This window comes from Zonotrichia albicollis, chromosome 15, assembly GCF_047830755.1.
Source record: "Zonotrichia albicollis isolate bZonAlb1 chromosome 15, bZonAlb1.hap1, whole genome shotgun sequence".
NCBI lineage: Eukaryota > Metazoa > Chordata > Aves > Passeriformes > Passerellidae > Zonotrichia > Zonotrichia albicollis.
The window spans coordinates 10,443,820-10,464,028 of record NC_133833.1 but is presented as its reverse complement, the minus strand read 5'-3'; the positions used below and the strand labels follow the sequence as shown (position 1 = coordinate 10,464,028).

Here is a 20,209-nt window from a genome sequence, read left to right as displayed (position 1 = left end):
AGGTAGCTTATGTTTGTGTGTTGTGTAAGGCTTTTTCTCACATTAGGGTCAGAAGATAAGACACTAGGTATTATGGGTTTTTGGTTTTTTGTTTGGGATTTTGTGGGGTTTTTCCTCCCATGGGTTTAGTATATTAAATTTAAATACTGATCTTTTTTATTAGTAGCTAGCAGGACAGATCAGCTGAATTGCATTCAGGAGGTGACATCAGTCTATGCCCATACTGGAGAAAAAACCCATGCAAGATAATGTAAGATTCAGTAATGGTAATTGTTGTCATCTGTATGGATAGAGAAGATGAAGGAGAAGAAAATATAGAGGAAGCGGGGAATTTGACAAGAAATTGTTTTTATATAAAAATTAAAATAAAGAGAAAAACATTAAACAATTACCAAGTGGCCCAGTTCTATGAACTGAGCATCCTCACTAGGGTTTGAAGGCTTTCAGTGCCAAAGCCTTGAGCTTTGCTGAAGGATATTCATACTGGGAGAAAAGAGATCACAAGAGCAGGACAGACCTCACTGCTGGATCTGTGTCATGTAGCATCTATTAGTCTGTGTCAGACAAAACACACATCTGCATATTTGAAAATACACCAGGTGTCTTCATTTGCTGCCATGGCTCTGAGTGTGTGAGCACCTGTCTCAGCTCACAGTAATCAGGATACCACAAAGCAGAAACCTGCCTGCCTTGCTTGGCTGCTGTCTGTGAGAGGAGGACTCTGGTGTTTCCCCCAGCAGTGAGACAGGTAAATTCATTCCCTGTGTGCACTGTGTAGACAAGCCTAAATTGCTGTAATGTAGCACATCCTTTGCTTCCTAGATCAGAACCATGATGGTAAGATTTTTGTGTTTTTGGAGGCTGATAGATGCTGTATAAATATAAGCATTTGGAGTTGCCCTGTGTTCAGAAGGTTACAAAGGTAGATGTACGAGTGCAGCTGGAAGCAGTTGTGTGATGCTGCTGTGATTACATACGTAAAATTTACAGGATATAGTGATTTTGTGGGCATGGTGATATTTGGCCAAAGGTTGGACTTGATGATCTTGGAGGACTTTTCCAACCTCAGTGATACTGTGATTCATTTTACTTAGGATTTTTTGTTCCTTCTAGTGTTCTCCCTCATTGTCACTGTCCCTGTTTGCTGCTCTGCTTTGGGAACTTGTATTTACTCACAAGCACTCATACACAGAAGAAGAGAATTAAAGCCCATCTTGCTTTCCCTTCTATTCTTCTGCTCTCATCTTGGTGTCTTTTGAGGCCTGCAGTGCTGCCTCTCCTCTCTGAAGGGTTCCCCTGGGTGCTGTGCTGTCCCTTCCTCTCCTGCCACAAAGCAGTGGTGTGCATCCTGTTTGGGGTTACTGTTGGGTCACATCAAGTGATGTGCATGAGCAGGGAAAGGGAAAGGGAAACAAAAAGCAAAGGGAGCAATTACTTTGAGAACAGCTTCTTTAGAAAGACCACAATGAAACAACCCAGTCCAAAGTGTCCTGGTGGCATTGACAGCTATTGCTGTCCAGCATGAGAACCTTTCATTTCTCTTGATGGAGTGCAATAAATAGCTTTGTGTGTTGCTGTGGCTGGTTCACAGCAGGTTACCTGCAGCGCTAGGCTTCTTTGGGTTCTACATTTTAAGGATGCTCATGTGGGCAGACTGAAATCTGCTGGCAAGCTGTGGTGGCTGGGAGTGTCTGGAATTACGTTTGCATCAATTTGGTTACTACCAGCAGAGAGGGGTTTATTGAACATACACTAAATATACATATATATCTTGATTAAGTACAGCCTCTCCCAGTAGAACAACGTAGGTTTTATCAAGTGATTCTGTTGATTCTGTCAGGCAGAGCTGGTTTGGACTGTGTGTTCCAGCTCAGCTCTGTGATAAGGAAGGTGTGTGTTTGGAGTGAGTTTCAGTGCTGATACCCAGGGAGGGCATGTTGAGCTGAACCTGCAGTTTTCTTTATCACAAACAGGTTTTAGCAGTAAGAAAAGCTCTGAGGCATGTAAGGGCTATGTTCAGCTGACGCTCGAAGCTGCCATGTATCTGTCATGTGGGGTTCTCAGTAATACTTGACCAGTTCAGTGTTTCTGCTGTGGAAAATCCCTCTAGATGGATAGTTGTATTGGAGAGCTTGGGCAATGGCCAGTCCTGCCCTGTATTTTCCATTCCTACCATTCTTGGAAACCCAAAACTGTGAGCGTGTAGTGTGACTTAGAACACTGAAGGGGATGGCAGAAAGCCTGAGGGTGCAGAGCTCCTTGCAGCAGTGAGCAAAGCACAGTGGAGCAAACCCTGTAGAGCACTTTTGTTAAGCTTGGTGTAAAGGTTGAGCAGGCCTTAGCTGATAGCTAAATGCATTTTTACATTTAGGGCCTCACAGTTAAGGTGCATTTGCGTGAAAGTGCCAGGCTGCTCCAACATTCTAATAGTCTGTATTTTTTTTTTCAATATGAATGAAGTTGTGGCTTGTTCCAGCATCTGATTTTTATTTGTCCTCATGTCCTTATGAGTTACATAAAAGTGAAGTCAACCAATGTCTTTAGTGTCTGCTCTATATAAATCTACCTGAAATAGTTTCAGGTCACCTTTACATGCTTAATTTGGAAAACAGTTGAGCAGCATGACTCTTGCCTTGGAGAATTAAGCAGTCTAGGCTCCTCACAGTAGTCTTGGGGCCCTGGCAATATCTGCACAAATCAAGATCTCATGCCTTCTGCAATTTAAGTAGGGGCCTGTTTGACTCGTAGAGCCAGTAAGGGAGGGATGTTCAGTGCATGGGTTGGAGCCAAGTTAGAAATGTCTTCCCTCCTGAAAAGCAGCTGTAGGATAGATCCAGTCCACCTGAATATTCAGTAGTGTTATTTGGCAGATCTGTGAAATCACTCTTAATTGTTTCTGGTTCAGAGCCTGGCAATAGTTTTGAAATGCAGTGTACTTGACATTTAGGGGGTTTGAGGGTTAACTAAAGAGATGGGTTAAAGTCTACTGGGGCTTATGGCAGCAGGTAACCACTCTGTGTGCAGAAAGATTGCAGAATTGGGCCACATCAGACATCTGAAGGTGTTGGAGGATGCTTAGGTGGCAAGTGACCAACACTCATGTCAGGCACTTGTTGATTCCTGGGGAGTAGCTATCATTAGGACTTGTGGGATGTTGATATTAATGAGCATCACATACAGATAGGGCAGCCTGGGGTTTCATTCCATAGATATGAATTTCTTATACTTGCTCGTATAATCATCCTCTGTCTTTAGTTTGCAGTTGTTCCTGTGTAACTGAGATGGGGTTTTGGTTGAAGCTCATCAGCTTTCAGGGGCAATAAGGCTGAGTCAGCACTGGGCTTAGGCATGTGCTCTCAGTCTGGAAGTAGTTTGACTGCTCCCAATGAACCCACTGATGTGCTCAGCACTAGGCATGTGTTTTAAATAAATTCTAAAATCTACACAAATGAGGAGGGTGAGACTACAAGCACAGAGTGTTTAAAATCAAAGGTTTAGGGGGCTGCATTCGTCAGGAAAAAAGCTTTTGGCATTTAATGCATTTTAGGGACATACTGAGCTTAAATGTCACCTGCATGGGAAATGATCCTCATCTATTAATTTTGTGTGACTATCTTGATAAATGACCTGGTAACATAGCAAGCTAAAGTCCACTGGAGTCCTCTACAGCCCCAGGCTTGAGAGCAGCACCTTGGGATTATCCCTATGTCAAACCTTGTTAGAACTGAGTGCATATAAATAATTATCCGCCAGCTTTTCCTATTACAACCATATACACAGTTTGTGAAATTGGTTTACCATGTCCTGAAAATTTCTTTGATATTTTTAAAGCCTGTTGCTATGGGAACCAGACCCCATAACAGAAAAGCTTTTTGGTGCTAAGGAGGCCAAGAAATTCACTTAACAACAGGAATAAAGCCACGGAAAAATAGCTTGTATTCTTTTTCCAAAAGCAAACAAACAAACCCCAGAAGAAACCCTGATATCCTGAAGCAGCTTGGACCTGGATTACCAGATGGAAGGGGACACTTTGCTCTCAGGGCTTCAGAGCCTGGCCGGGGAGCTCACCCTGTGGACACTTGCACTGGTCCTGGCTCTTACAGGCAAGAACAATCAGGGAATCCACAAGCATCTTTCTCTGAAATAATTCATATGTCTCTTTTTCCTTTTTTTTTTTTTTCAATATGGAAAGGTTGAAATGATGTGATGGATTGGTTTATGGGCAAGAAAACACAAGTTTTGCTTCTCAGAACTGGATGTCCCCTTTGTGCTTTGCTAATACAGAAACTGGCAGAACAGGCATTACTTTGACGTTAGGGCTTGCAGCCCTGTTTCCTTGTGTCTCATGACTGAGTGAATCAACACCTAATTAAAGTCACATGAGGGACAGAGTAAAATGCTGTTCAGGCACTGATCCCTGTGAATCTTTGGAGAATAACTACTTACCTCTGTCTTCCTCCTTTTCCAAGCAACACTGAACAGCTGTGGCTCTGCCTTTTTTCTTTTCTTTTTTTTTCCCCCCCGGAGAAAAGAATAGCACGTAGACCTCAGCTTAAGCAATGCTGCCTATTGCAGATAAATGAGATCTGGGGTAGGGGGAAGGAACACTAGGGAGTTCTCAACATAATCTTGAGGAATTGGAATGATTTGAGTTTGTGCTGGGGATGATTTAGCTGAAAGCCTGAGAGTACAGTCCTTGTGCATTTGACACTCCTGGAAATTTAACTGAGAATGTGAACGTTGGGCAAGGAAGTTGGCAGTGATCTGTGGGCTCTCTTGGTATTTTTAATATTAGCTGTAATTTTACCACTTGTGGCTCGTTATGAAGGTCCATAACAATTGCTTTCCATCTCTGAGTGACAAATGCTTGTGTGGAGATTTATTAGGCTCTCAATTATCACTCGGTCACAAGCACAGCCACCTTAATCAATTACAGGACTGTGGCTTGCAGCCAAGGAATGCTCCAAGCCCCATGCTGCCTTGCCTGTGCTGGATGACTTTCACCACCAAGGCCATATTTTTTCCCCTTATAAAACTCACAAAACAAGTATTGCAGGATGTTTCAATCAGCAGAAGCAGATGTCTGCCTGCACCCTGACACAGCAGAGGCTCGTGGGTCGCTGCAGGGCTGTGCTGCAGGTGCAGTGGCTGCAGCCAGAGGTCTGGTGGCTGTCGTGTGCTGGCACTGGAGTGGTTTGGGCACTCCATGGAGGGGCATCTCCAGGCTGGAGGTGTCCTGGCTGCCTGCAGCCAGACCAGGGGATTTCAAGGTGGTAAAAGCAGGCTCTGGGGAGGCACCCTGGCAGGGACCCCTATATCCTGGCACCCTTGGCACAGCATCGCCCACCCTGGTACAGCTCACAGGTTAAAAAGCATGGCATTAAAAAATTGCAGCTGTTTACATTCTAGTATTTTAGTCTTTAAAAATGTGTTTATTTTTAGATATATCTGTCTGATTAAAAAAAAAAAAGCTTATTTAGATGTGTATCCTTGTTGCAAGAAGCAGCTGACATGTCAGGCATAGCTAGAGCACACGGGCAGTTTGGTTATGCACCTTGCAGCTTTTCTTTTACTGTCTTCTGAAGTAATATATTAATAATCTCAATTTTCAGCAGTGCAAAAAGAATAAAACTGCTGTAATCCTTATGGTTTCTGAAAAGTACTTGAAAATAAAAGCTTTAAAGACACTCTAAGCTGAAGATAAATACAGGGAATTCAATATTTGTCTATTAAAAAATGGGAAGTGTTAGGAGTATTGAGCCAAAGCATCCTTATTCCATCAGGAATCTTTCAAGGGTTTATTATTATTATTAATATTGGTGTTGATAACAATAGTGGAGCCTTAGTGATTCCTCTGAGATGTCTTCATTTTCATGACAGGAGAGGTCTTGCAGTCAACCTTGACTCTCATTTGTCTTTTCTCCTCATTGTCTCTTCTATTAATATCCACAGTTTCCAAAATAAAAAGCAGCAATTCGCCATTAAGTTCTGTAAGCAAATTTTGCAGTTGATAAATCCAAGCTTGTGAGCTTGATTTTGTTTTGTCAAGTTAGTTCTGTGTGTGGATTTAAGGATTGTTGAACCTCTCGTGACATCTCCAGAACTCCCTCCAGCATAAAGGAGGGAACACAGCCTGCCCCCCATAACCCTGCTCTGCTGCATTACATCATTCTGGGTGATTTAGGAGGGTCTTTATTTCCAACAGCTATGCTATTTCCAACTATGTTCATCAAAAGCAGCTTGTATTGGAACTTTTTCTCCCCAACTTTTCATTAAGCACACACAACACTGAGCTATTTACACTTCATTTTTACTGGCTACAGCAGAAGAGTCTGCTCTGCACACCCAAGTGTGCACAATAAAAGAACTGTTTTTCAGGGGGAGAATGCCCTGTTGTCTTGCAGTACCAGTTGGTATTATGGAGGTTTGTTTGGTGTCTTGTAGTAGATTGCAACTGGAAATGTGATACAAAATGAACACAAATGTTTCAGTAGCCTAACCATGCATCAGATTTCTACTCTGATAGTTATTTTTATTTTCAGCATTTTTATAATGACGTGAAAAATTACAGCAGTGGATAGTCAGTCTGCTGAGGTCTCCATGTTCTTGAAAGAGAGATAATTGTTTCATGTCCTACCCTCTAAGAATGCTACAAATCATAGGCAGATTTGTAGTTGCTGATGCTCCTTTACAATGCTGGTAGAGACAGTTTATTCCAGTCATGAGACCTTGTACTGGTAGTGAGAATCCTGTGTATGGAGAGTTTATAAACTTGTGTATTTTTAAATCGGATATCAAAAGCACTCTTTCCAGCATTTAACAATCTGTTTTCCTTTAAAGAATAGAGCACCCAAGTTTTGAAATTCCTGAGGGCTGTTTGCAGTGATGTTTCTCATAGTTTGGGCTCTTGCTGACCTTTGGCTGGGCTTATGTTTGTGTGTGCAGGTTTGAGTATGCTCCAAGTATATATGGAAGGTTCATGTTTTAACATCTCCACTCTTCCTCTCCAGCAATGAGAATTTTTATATTTTTTGGAGGGATACAACAATGCACAGAAAGCACATTTGTTTAGAAGTCTAGCTCAGTGGTAATCCTAGTGAAGCAAGTATTTTGTAGAGAAATGGTATCCAAGTATTTCTAGTCAGATTTCAAATAAAATCCTAATTGGTTTTCTCTCTTTTCATCTAGTGTGGCTTCCAGCTCCTACCTTTGTGCATTACTAAGCAGTAAATATTTCTTGGCTCACTCCCTGGCTCTTTGTTGTGTGCGTTTACAACCTGTGTAAGGGAAGCCTTCCTTTAGAAGAAAGACTGAAAAAACTTGTTAAGGCAGTGAAGACCAAAAATTAATTATTTCATTACTCTTAGCCTGTGGTTGGAGCAAACTTTGTTGTCTGTTTGGTTTAAAATCAGATTATTTATACCCAAAAGGTGTATATGAGCCTTTGCATTAGTTTTAAGTGTTTTCAGAAATGCCTTTGGCTAGAGTGAAGAAAGTGGTTATTTTTGGTGCTGTTTGGTTTTGGCTGAGTGTTTCAGAACATGCCCCAGCCCCAGTTGGGCATGGGAGTCTGCATTGGCTCTGGGCTGCTGTATGTGGTTGAACACCATCACCCACATCTTTCCCATCTGCATCTGGCTGGATGTGCATGGATACTGAAATATGTCCCTGGCAGGTGATGGGCTATCACAGGAGATTTTGATAGCTTCATTTTTTTGAATGTGAGTGTTTTTCTAAAGCACAGTAATATTACTAGCTTTGCTTTTCAAGCTCAAATTTTATACACACAAAAAAAGGAAAGCCTTCACCCTTTCAAAGAGAGGCCTGGATATACACCTAGAGAAGAGGATGGTGCATATCTCATGTTAAAGATGCTCCAGTGTTTTCTTGGATAGGGGAATGGTGACAGTGTATGTAAACAAACATCGAATATCTGAATTCCTTCCTCAAGCAATAAATATTCACTGATCTGGCTAAAGCACTGTTTACTCTCTGTACAATTTGAGTCTGTCTCTATTTGCAGAGAAATTCCTTCCAGTATTTTTCCTGGTCAGTTGTTGGATGGAGGCTGGGTCAGCTTTCAAAGCACTTCTTTTGATACGCATCAGGTTACCCTGAGGTAAAATGGAAACCTTAGATGTTACTCCTGTAAATAAATGTTTACATAATACGAGGCACTTCTCAGCATTGCATGTCTAAGAAAAAAGGTCACTTTTGACATCAGTAACCTTTAGAGAGTAGTGCCTTTGCCACACAGGTAAAAGAAGTTACTGTGCACAGCACATTCCTTCACTATGATCGATCAAGAAGGTAGCTGGGAGTGGTCAGATGTTACTGGTTTTGTCTCCTAAAGCTTGGCATTTTAAGCTTTAAAGGCAAGATTTGGGCTTAAGGCATGGGTCCTGTAACCAGCACATGCCCAGTGTTGCTCATGTGAGTAATTCCATTGAATTGCCTGGCACTAGTCATATATGAAAAGCCAAGTCTGTAATGTATGTGTTTGTGGCATCAGGGCCTCAATTCTTCATTTCTAAATGAGAAACTTCCTGTAAAGCATGGTAAGAAAAGATAATGGTTTTATCTCTCTTTAGTTTTGCTGCTTTTGTGTCAAAACACTTGTCCAGCATCAAACATAAAAATATTACCATCCTATAAAACAGCAACAAAACCATTGCAGTGGCGAGAGATTAAGGGTTTCTCCCTGAACTTAACCGGTGAGATGTGTAGCAGAGCTTTGTGTTCTGCTTTGGAATCCATTCCAGAGGACAAGCAACATCTGTCCTCTTGGGATTGTATGGTCTTGGAATCATGAACAGGTGCACCAGTTCACCCACTCTGTGATGCAGGGGAACCATCAATAGAATTGGGTTGTGGGATGCAGTGGAACAGGAGATCCTGATGATAAATCTATTTTTGCTGCTTATGTATTTAAAATATTGGCAAAACTTGTAGGTTTTCAGACACTGGGGGGAAAAAAATAAAGAACTATGATGCTGTAGCCTTCTGCCATCATGTATTACTTGAGTTTTATCTAAAGATCATAAAGAATTAATAGTATGAGTAATTAGCCCGCCTGTCACAAGACTAGATGGCTTTTAATGTATGCGCATTGCATTTTTGAACGCCCAATTCCTTCTTCACTTCCCCGTCTATCTGTCTCGTTCCTCCCCCACAGTTTAGAGATAAAGTTTGTTAAATAGCTCTTTGCTATTTAATGTTTGTTAGAACGCGCTTTGCTGTTGTGATGTCTGGGTACCCTTCCTCGCATGACCCGGCGCACAATCGGGAAACCTTGTTTACAGCCAGCCGGCTTGCTCGGGTTTTCTTTCAGCCCATTATTTTGGGTATTTAATGTTTTTCCCCGTCTGTGGCCATCCAATTGTCTTGCACATGCCCGTTTCTCCCCGTGTAATATTAATGAGCCCTCGCTGGGCGCACAGAGCGCTCTTTGTTGGGAGCGGAGGGGGAGCGGCAGCGGGCGGGATGCGGGAGTCGCGCCGCAGAGGCGGCAGCGAGCGGGGGCGGCGGGGGCTCCTCGTTCCCCTTTCCCCGCCGAGCCGTGCCCGCAGCAGCGCTCCCAAGGCGCCGTGCAGGGCGGGCTGGCGGCCGCAGGTGGCCGCGGTGACAGCCGTGTCACATGATGGCTGTCAGCGCGGGCTCGGCCGGCCTGCGCCGGGAGCATCCCGCTGCCGCCGCCGCCGCTGCTGTGGGGAGTGTGCGGGCCGGGGGCGCCGCCTGCCCCGAGGCCGCCGTGCCGCGCCCCCCGCTCCTCGCCGGGCGGGCTCAGCGCCCGGGGCTCGGCCGTGAGACGGAGCCGGCAGCGCGGATGGATGGATGGATGGCACTGCCAGGGCAGCGCTTGGCTTCCCCCTGAATCCCGCTGATCTCCTCTGCAGCAAGCCCTGGAAGAGACGGAGCAGCGGAGAAGACGGGCGCTCCTTCCTCGAGCAGCAATCCCGGGCGGTGCAGAATTGTGGGGCAGGATTTGGGTTATGAAACTGCGGGGCAGCGCAAACGCGGCGGGTGCAAACCCCGACACTGCTGTCCTTAAGGTGGTTTCTGTGCTCCTGTTGCTAGGATTAAGGCTTTGCGTTGCAGCATGGAGAGTCTTTTGTTTGAGTTAAATTCAGACCTCTTGATATGTCACCTGACAGTCTTGTGGTTTTGGATGAATATGGCTCATTGCTATTATTAACCTGAGTTGGCAGCCAGGCACAACAGGAGTTTATAGGGATTTTCAAAAGTGGAGCTGCTCGGGGGACAAAGATGCTTCCCAGGTATGGTCACTGCACAGTTCTTGAGATAATTTTAATTATTTGAAAGCTTATTATTTTCCCTGTGATGAAAATACTTATTTTCCAGAGATGTGAATCTTCTAGAGACTTATTTTTTTATGATTCTTACTGTGATTTTATGCTAAAGGACGTGATTTTTTTTTGCCTGAATTGATTCTATCTTGTAACTTTGCAAAGGGAAGTGCAGTCTGCTTGAATAATGTAATTTTGTTCAGTGCTAGTGAATTTAACTGAAAGGAACCGTGTCTCATTTGTGTGTGGTTTTAATTAAAACGTATTTCAAGAGAGCATGAAACTTGTGTGTGTATGTGCATATATTTTGCATGCATACATGTACCTAAGTCAGCTAAAACCTGAACAGGTGCTTTTTGAAATGGCATTAAGTGAAGTAGTCCCAAAAATATTTTATGAAATTTTTAACAGTGATTGTAAATTCTGCAAGGTATGTGAATTGCAAAGTTATTCAACATATTACGCAGCTTTGACAAAATCTTCCCACCAATTTATTTTCAGTATAACACCCCAGATTATGATTACTGTGTTGACTAGGCTGCACCTAACCTGTCAATGTTATGTCTTTTTGCTTGTGGAAGAGGATCTGGCTCATGTATTAGACTTTAGAGTATAAATTAGGTATCTTAATGACAGTCAAGTGACTCTCATTAGAAGGGAGAAAAAATGAAAACAAACTGAAGTCAGCTTTATATACTGATAAAGAATTGGACAGAGCCAAGAAGCTTGGCAGGCAGTTGAAGTTCAGGTCCAAGTTTGTTCTACCTGTGAAATACCTGGCTGATGTACTTTGTTCCTGGCGTACAATATGTACTTAGTATAAGCAGTACAAGTTTCCTGGAGCTCAAGAAGTGCATCTATTCCAGGTGGGGATTGCTAAGCTGGTAAATAATGAGACTGACTTAGAGATGGAGCAGGGAGCTGACCTCCACAGTGCTGCTGTGCCTGTGGGCATGTCACCCTCTTTCAAGAGATTAAAAGCAGGGGGCTTGGATTTCTTTTTTTGCATTTTAAAGAAACATTATTTCCATGGTATAAACCCATGTCACCACTGCAAGCAGCCAAGGGTGCTCGTCCCTGAGATGATCCACCATCTGTCTATCCTCCCGTGCTCCCCAGAAGGCAGGTCCTGTGACTGGTGTGGAAGCGCAGCCGAGGTCACCGAGGCAGAGGGCAGAGTGCCCCGGGTGCTGGGCGAGCTCCTTCGCAAGCCGGCCCCGAGGGCTCCCTGCTGCCCTGGCCAGGGCACCAGCGCTGCTTTTCTGGGCAGAAACAGCAAGTGCTCACCACCACAGTCACACAGCCCTGGCACGACCTCAGCTCTTGTAAAGACAAATGTCTTGCAACATTTTTTCTAAGTATAGGCCCTGTAGTTTCTCTACTGTAGGGAACTTTCTTCCTCTTTGCAGCCTTATGGTTGTGTTATGTCACCAGCACTTAAACGGAATCTCTCTCTTGAAGTGCCAGCTTTGCAAATCAGCCGTGCAGCCTGGATCATCCTTGTCTTGTGAATGCTGAGAAAGTTCTTTGTGTTTCAGGTGCTGTTGCTAAAGAAATAAATAACATACCTATGCCTCTAGGAGAAGATGGTCCTCCAAAGCTGCAAGCATCATTAATGCACATTACAGTTCTGTTTTCATTGTTTCCAAATTAGTTGTGATCTTTCAGAATGGTCTGTGCAGCTGTTTTGTGCAATAATGATCAAATAATAAGTGAATTACTGAAATGCAGTAAGAAGGTATTAAAGTATGTAGAAGATCCTTGCCATTAATCCCGTATACTCAACTTTTGTTGTATCTTCTCAAAGCCAAAAGAAAAAAAATCTAATGACAGATAGTAGAAATCTGCAGAGGTGTTTGGGCAGGAGAAGGGAATTCCTGGTTGGAAAAGGTATTTCAGGGCTGAGAGCAGTATGATAGGATGGTTGGACTAGGCAAGGACCATTTTCCTTCTGGACTTGATCACATTCCCCTGTAGCAAAGTAACTGCAGGATCCTGTGTACTGGGCTGTATGGGTACAGGTGAGTGGGCTGTGATGTGGATGTACATCTCCATGGAATGTGGAGATAATCTGAAATCCCAGCGCACTCAGTGGAACAGTCTCATATTTGCAATGTTAGCTCTTCATGACAGATGCAGCCTCTGTCAAAGGATGTGTAGGACAAGCTGGCTGGGTCTAAGCACCACTGCAACAAGGATAATACCTGGAGAATCATCTGCAGGTGCTGGGGATAAGCTCTGGAATCCCTGTGCCTCTGTTCTGGTGCTCACCCAGCAGCAGTGAAGGAAGATGTTTCCTCCTGCCAGAGCCTGTGAGGGGAGCATGGAACAAGGTGGGCCCGTCTGCTCCGCCGGGCTGTTCTGTCACCCTTTAAAAAGGTGCTAACATGTAAACCATGCAGAACAGATAAGCTGGCATAAACTATAAATATCATTTGCGTAGATGCATTTAAAAATAGTTCCAAGTGATTCATCACCAGGCAATTTTTATAACTATGGGTAACATGATGTAGGAAAACAATAGTTTGACTGATAGTTTCAACTTACTTTTCACATGTTTAGTCCTTTTCTGGTTTTGAGCAGCCTTACTTTTTAGAAAACTCTTTTCCAGTTCCTACTTGCTAAATATCTTGATCATTTTGCTTCAGTTGCTTTACTTTAAGATTTCTAAAGTATCTGTTTTTATTAAAAAGTAACCAGATACAATCTAAGCCACGTTAATATAAACAGTTTAAAAAGTAGTCTCAGCCAGGAGGGAAGATAATACTAAGCTAAACCTTTAATGTAATGAAGAAGTGGTGTTCATGTTCTAGGTGGGAATGAGGAGGAAGGAATGTACTGGGATTCAATTACAGGGCAAAATCCTGTATTTTAATTGTTGGAGTGGTAACTAAGGATCTCTGTGTCTGTTGTGTCATCTATTAAAACTTGCACAGAGTGAAATAATACCACTTTACAGCCATTCAGTTCTTGCTGAGAAACGTTGATGGTGGTAATAAACTCCAGGAACACAAGAAAATTCATCCTTAGAGAGCAGTTGGAATTCTGGATTGCTATGAATCTCTCTAGTAGAGGTGTCAGGAAACATGAAATGAATTTGTAAGTGTAAGCTACAGGTGATATTCCTTGTGATTGAAGGTAAAAAAGGCACAAAGGCAGAAAGGATGAAAAAAGGGAAGAGCTGAACAACAGTAGGGCTTCAGTGCGAATATGCATTAAAATACCATTTTTCAGACCTTGGTCTCATTGTTGCTGGTTTCTAATAATTCCGTCATGAATAATATGGGATTTTCCCTTTCTCTCCCAAATAATTCCTTTTCTTTTGCACTCTGTACTTGCATGAGTGTCTGTGCAGGGGCATTGGATCAGATGCCCTCCAGAAGACCCTTCCAACCTCTACCAGTCTGTCGTGGTGTGAGAGCTGGGTTTTGTTCCTGAAACATCCTATACAGCATATATATGTCAATGGGTTTCCACTCCAAACAGGTATTTTTGAGCATCTCATTCTAGAGGAATCCCCACTTGTGTAGTGGAGATCTCCACAGGAGCAGTGTCCTGCTCAGAAGGAATTTGATGGTCACCAATTTTTCGTTTGTTCCATGCCTGAGGTCACAGCACTGTGTGGCAAAGTTGCAAACACTTCTACTGGTGAAAGGTATTTGGGGTTTTTTGGTAGTGGTTCTTATGGAGTTGTTTTGCCCTGGGTTAATTTTGGGGTTTTTGTTTAGTTCTACTAAGTTTCAAGGCAAGATCAATGAGTGGCAGATAGTTCATGCAGGAAAAAATCCTCATTAAGAAACTGTCATTTCCGGAGCAGTGTGGGAAATGGAGACTCACCTTTCGTTATCATTGCTAGAACATATCATTCTATGTCTCCTGGTTTTCCTGTAGGAATCTCAAGAAAACATCAGTTAAATGTCAAAGTTAGTTTCCATTTATAAACAGAACTAATTATATTCAGAAGATCTAGGTCAGTTTTCATCTGCTGAAGAGGAGCGCTGGAGTGCTGCCCTGTTATGTTTGTTTTGAGAATGCCTCTTGCATGCAGGAATTTTATGTTTCTGGGGATAATCTATTCAGATATCAAGCTTAACGGTATTTTAAATCTGCTAACAACAAAAGCAAAGCTCTGTGTCCTGCTTCCCCCTCACTGGTGGGGGTGAGTTGGAGGTGCCAGGCTGCCTTCTGTTTACTGTCTGTCTGAATGAACTTTCCCCCAGCTCTCTGAAAGGCTCTTCTGGTTTGGGAAGTGGCCTGCTATTGCCAGGGAATGTTTTTGCAAGGCTGAAATGTGCTTAAGGATGCTATTATGTAACAGAGATAGCGCTTCTTTGGAATTATCACAAATTATGATGGATAATAGCTACTAAATGCTTGTCTAGAGAAAGTTGAAATGTCATGTGAAGAAGCTGAGAAGTAAACAAGCTCTTGTTACTTTCATCAAATATGTTTCTGAATACAGCAAGAGTTTTATATTTAGCTTTCTCTCCTCTTAGTGTGTAATCTGCTCTTGGAGCTTTTTATAAGTAGACTTTCCTAAGATCTGGAACAGCTACTGCCTTCTTTGCCAGTAATTTCAAAGTCAAATATCAAAAGTACTAGGTAATGGAAGACATGCTTTTGTCTGAGTGTGAAGGAAATTCAAACGCATTGCAAGGGTGGAGCAAGCAAAAGCACCCTCCTGGCAAGCAAGTCATTGTTATTGTCACACAGCTTCTTTATAGGAACCACAGTGGCCTATCTGGAGAAAATGTTTGTTTCTGGACTTCCACTGATTTCACTTTAATATATGGAGGCTGTTCTCCCAGGAAGCCAGTTTATCCAGTGGTTCTCCTCACTTCTAGCCAAAGTCATGCTCTGGAGCAGTTACCATGCCCAGCTCTAGTGCCTTTTGTGCTTCTCAGTTGGTAACACCCCAGGCATGAGACAAACTAGGGGCTTTGTTTTCTTACATTTTCTGAAATGCAAGATGGGGTTAATTAGGAGAGCCTCCAGTAAGTGGAAGCTCTGAGTTTGTCACTGTGCTTGGGTTTTGCTGCAGTTTGCTCAGTTTGGTGTCTGCACTTCGTGTGGGCATTTCATGCTGTGGATAACACTTTGCTTTAGGTGCCCTAATGAGATGGTGTGTGGCTCCTTGCCCCCAAATCTAGACATGAAGTTATTTCAGCTCAAGTTGCTCAAGGTTTTCTTTCTTGTAATAAGTTGATTTGGACATTTGTTGCACACCATCTTCTCTGCAGCTTCTGTTTTTCTCTCTTGTTGCTAAATGGTGCGGATGGGCAGATTAGGAAATAGATTCCATCTCAGGAGAGTGTGTAACTGTATGTCTTGATGCTTAGTTCCCCCTCATTGGGACTACACTAGTTGTAAAAATTGTGTACCTATACTGGAGCATCCTTAAAAACTTCTGATAGGTGGTGATGGCTTTGGTGATCAAATGGATTTTCTGCTGTTACAGAACTTGTTGGTCACATAAAGCATGGGTGCAGAGCTGGAAACCCTTTGGGTGCTGAGTTAGAGGAGAGGAAATTTTACTGTTGTCTTGGAGTGTAACTTGCTAGTTTTAACTCATGTTATGGATGTCTTTTTGCTGAAATACATGTTCAGCTTCATGCAAATTGGGAATCTGTATCCTTCATTAATGGCTGGAAAGTTCCAGTGCCTTGTTTCTGGCTCCTTGAAGTTCATGCTAACACTGCTTGTTTAAAAGCCAAGAATGAGGAAGACAGAATTCCACTTGATCTAGGAAATGGCTTGTAAACTAGCTGAAAGATGATCCCTGGTGGTTTCATGGATGCAGCAGGTATCTTGTTTCCTATCTTCCAAGAATTGACATGGTGTCAGTGAAAATAGACTCCCAAGCCAATGGACGACAATGCTTGCTGGGCTTTAAAGTGATGGCTGGTTTTTTAAATTGAAAATTTAAGATGGTAACTACAAAACACTTTAAAGAGGAGATTGTAGAATGGTTTCCAAGCCTGATCCCTGCAAGTTCTCCCTTTGAGAGCTCCTCTGGAGTAGTGGCACTAGGGAAGGTTCTGAGGCTTCAGGAAAGCTCCTTCCCTTGGAAACCAGTTTGGGAATAGGTGTGTTAGGACTGCTTTGTGTGGTTTGCTGACCATGCCCTTGAGTCACAGTGGCTGATGTGGAGAGAACCAGGTGGTTCTCTGAAACCACCCTGTGATTATTCATCTTGGGGTTTTTTGTATCTTTAAACACAAAAGCTGAGTTCTATGACGTTGATTTTAGATAGCTGGAACTTGAAGAAAGCATCACAAGACAGAGCACAAGATCTAGTAATGCTGCACACATAATTTTGTGCAGTTGTAGAGGATTGGTGCAGTTTATGACAGTGTAATTTGGCAATGTAGGGGAAAGAAAAGAAAACAAAGGCTGTAGTTCTGGCTACAGGATCAAAGGGTTTGATGAAATGGCATTGAATTTTCTGGACTCTGTTTTAATCAAGTTGTATATACAGATAATGTAAAAAGAGCAATGTAATAAAGAGTTGTGGTAATTGATCCTTCTGCTCTTTTCTTTTTCAATTAAAGCTGGCCTTTGCCGGAGTTTGACCCAAGCCAGATCCGACTGATCGTGTATCAGGACTGTGAGAGGAGAGGACGGAATGTCTTATTTGATTCCAGTGCTAAAAGAAAAATAGAGGATGTTTCAGTGTCGGTGAGTATTTTCCTAATTTACATGTTTATTGTTTTATTTTTCAAATGGCCAAATTGATGAATTGCATACATTCTGTTTTATTCACATTGATATTTAAACCTTGGTTATATGCAGGGCTATATTTAAATGCCTGTTAAGTTGCAAATTATTCAGGCTTCAGGGGTTTCACTTTTACCAGTTCTAAATACTGTAGGGTTCTCTCTATTCTGGGATTTATGTATTTTCTGCTCTTGCAGTGAGAAGGATTTCTTCCTGGGGCTGCAGCAAACAATGCTGGACTTGAAACAGGGCCTGAACTGGGATTTATTGATCTGGTTTTGTGCCATGGTGGGGTCTGCATTCTTAATCAGAAGGTCCCCCCAGCCCTGTGTCCTCTTGTGTCCTGTTTGGTTAACTTTTATCAATTGCTGTTTGTATGCTTTGCTGACAGTTTTTTCACACAAAGTTACTTGAGAACTCTGGTTTTCCTTTTGGCATGATTTGCATGGTAATCTATTAATTGGAACTGAAATGGATGTGGTCAGATGAGGATACTTCCTTTAAGGGCTCTGGACAGAGGATTAATTTCTGGCCACAGTGCTACTGAAAGTGGTGGTATAAGGCTGGACTACTTATTTAGCTGCTTTGAACTTCCTTTTCAGCATTTCAAAAAACATTCACAAATCATTTTAAGCTCTGCAAGCAGAAAGCATGGTGTGAATTAATTGAAATTAATGATTCCAGCTGCTTTTACCTATAGGACTTACAGAGGTCCTTCTGTAAGCAGGAGTACACAAAATAACACATTACATCCAAGCCCTGGTTTTCCTGTTGGGTATTGGAGTACAGCAAGAAGATTTTTCATCCAGCTTTCCAACCTCTTCCAGCCTGTTGCCAGCCTGATGCTCTTAACCCTGGTCTCAAATGCTGTGTCCAATATCCAAACCTCTGGAATCTGTGTCTTACCAGGCACAAACTTCCAGGCTTCTCCATTGCTTACTGCAGTGCTTTTACAGTTATGAATCAAGATCCCAATTTCTTAGTTTTTAGAGAGAATTTGTGAAATAAAGCAAGTTTCATAAAATGTTTAAAAATGCATCTTTCTTTTTTATTTAAACTTGCAGAATGGTTCTGTTAGTTCCTGTTCTTCCTGATGTTCTTGCCAGGAAAACAGGTTTCTAAAGACAGGAGATCTTTAGAAGTGGTTTATTGGTATGAATTGCTGGCTGTAGTTACCGCTATTACTTCATTAATAAAAGTAACTTACAGTATAAATCCTCTTGCCAGATTTAAATTAATTTCTTGAAAGTCTAAAACCTCTTTAAGATAGATGTGTACTTGCCAACTTCACTGTTTTGGGTTACTTCAGAAAGCTCATTGACTGAGGCATCTCAACAGCCACAGGATAAATGGCTGATAATGGAGCTGATAAGGTTCCATATTAATGTTCCCTTTTTCTTTGCTAAGGGGGAGGGAAACAGCTGTACTCACCATCTCCACACGAGACTAGTGGAGGAAAACTCTTTCCAGGGCATTTTAAATACCCAGAAGTCATTTCTGGGAACTTTATACATTTGTTTTTCATAGTATTAGTATTCTTTGAAAGTGGATATATTGAAACATTTGCTTGCCATGTATCTGCTTTCTGCAGCATTCAGATAATGTCATGTCAGGCAAAACTTTTCTCATGAACCAAAAGTTTGCTGGTAAAAATGTGCAGGAGAGTCTTCAGCTGGGCTTGATGTGAGCTCAGTGTGGGTTTGTGCAGTGAGCAGGATGTACTGGCCATTTTCAAGGAATTGCATTGTTCCTTTCTCTGCTCTTTATCATGATTTTCATTAGCAAAGACACACCCTGCCTATACAAAGCCAGATCTTGGCTCTAAGCACATTCCAAGGCACTCTTGCCCTTTTGCAGCCAGCCATGTGTGGGCTGGGCACTCTTTGTTCTGAAAAGGGTGTCTGTTCAGCACCCCACATTTTGTGCAAGGCTTTCTGCATCTCTTCCCCCTCACCCCCATTTTCTAATGTGACTTATACCTCTGGATCTACAAATAACATGAGAGAGACATTTGGAAGAGTGCTTGGCAGTGGCCAGAGTGTTCTGGTTCAAGTCAAAGCAGTCTAGCACAGAGAATCAAGAGGGTTTCACTTTGCTTTATGGTGCTGTGCTCTTCAGTTCCCATTTTGTGTTTTTTATCAAACATGAAAGCAATTATAATTTAAGAGTTGTACGCCGGCAAGGTGAGATGTATTTTGGTCTGTTTTATGTGTATAATCCCTACATATGCTAAAAGTTGTGTGTGGTGGACCAAGGTTGAATGTGGCTCAGGCATTTGAATTCTGTAAGAGAGGGTGTGGTCATAAAATTTAGGGAGCATCAGAGAAAATCTTTGCAGACACAGATGTTTCAAGAAATAAAAGATTATGCTCTAGATTTTTGACCAGTGAAAACTGCTGAGTTTGTGCTCACACCAAGCTGGGGCTCTCCTTAGTAAAGCATTAGTAGGTTCATCTTACCTGTGAGGGAAATGTGCTATAACGCAAATAAGGACCTTTTGTTTTCATTGGATATTAATTCAGCCTCTTCGTGTCTTCAGTAAAGGTAAATATTAAATAGACAAGAATTTGGGGAGGATTTTGCACAGCAGGACACTGAAGGCAGTCAGGAGTTTGCAGTGGCCATTCCAATATTCTGATTGTTCAGGAGAAGTGGTGATTCCCCCAGCCTTGCTAGAGTTAAACGTGCCAGGGAGGCTGAGCAGCAGCCTGGTGAGGGAGGAGGGCTGCAGGCCATTCCCCACACCGGGAATGTTGGCCCAAGGCTGTGCCAGGCACAGATCTGCCTCAGGCAGCTGTGGGCACTTTGCATGTGGGAGGCAGAGAGATCCCCTTTGTGAGTCCTATACCTTTTTTGGTGCTGAGCCGGAGAGGTCCTTCCCCAGCTTTCCAGGGGATGGGCTATTGATCAGATGGGCTCTGGAAGCAGAGGGGAAAGGCTGCTGTGTCCCAAGCATCAGAAAATGGAGTGTGTGAGTTCTCACTCTATCTGCCAGAGTATCCCAGAGAGAGAGTGGCTGCCCCTTGCAGCCCTGTGGCACTAGGTCATGAGCAAATGCACCAGAGCAGCCATTTGCACACTGACTGTACAGGGCAGCCTGTGCTAGGAGGAAGAGGCATTACTGATGGCTTTACTGAACAGCCTCTGTCCACACCCATGCATCCACATCCCTTGGATTTTTGGGC

General features: G+C 42.8%; 1 protein-coding gene across 3 annotated transcripts in view; it reads left to right on the top strand.

The window, feature by feature from the left end:
* Positions 1 to 20,209, top strand: part of FNIP1 (folliculin interacting protein 1) — a 64,435-nt gene that overhangs the window by 10,304 nt on the left and 33,922 nt on the right. For 2 of the 3 annotated variants that reach the window (XM_074552016.1, XM_074552015.1), the window contains exon 2: positions 16,859 to 16,985. In XM_074552016.1, coding sequence (XP_074408117.1) covers positions 16,859 to 16,985 — 127 coding nt within the window. Of the gene's footprint in view, positions 1 to 9,469; positions 10,278 to 16,858; positions 16,986 to 20,209 lie in introns of those variants that run through there. The other variant, XM_005483583.4, reaches the window with a different exon arrangement.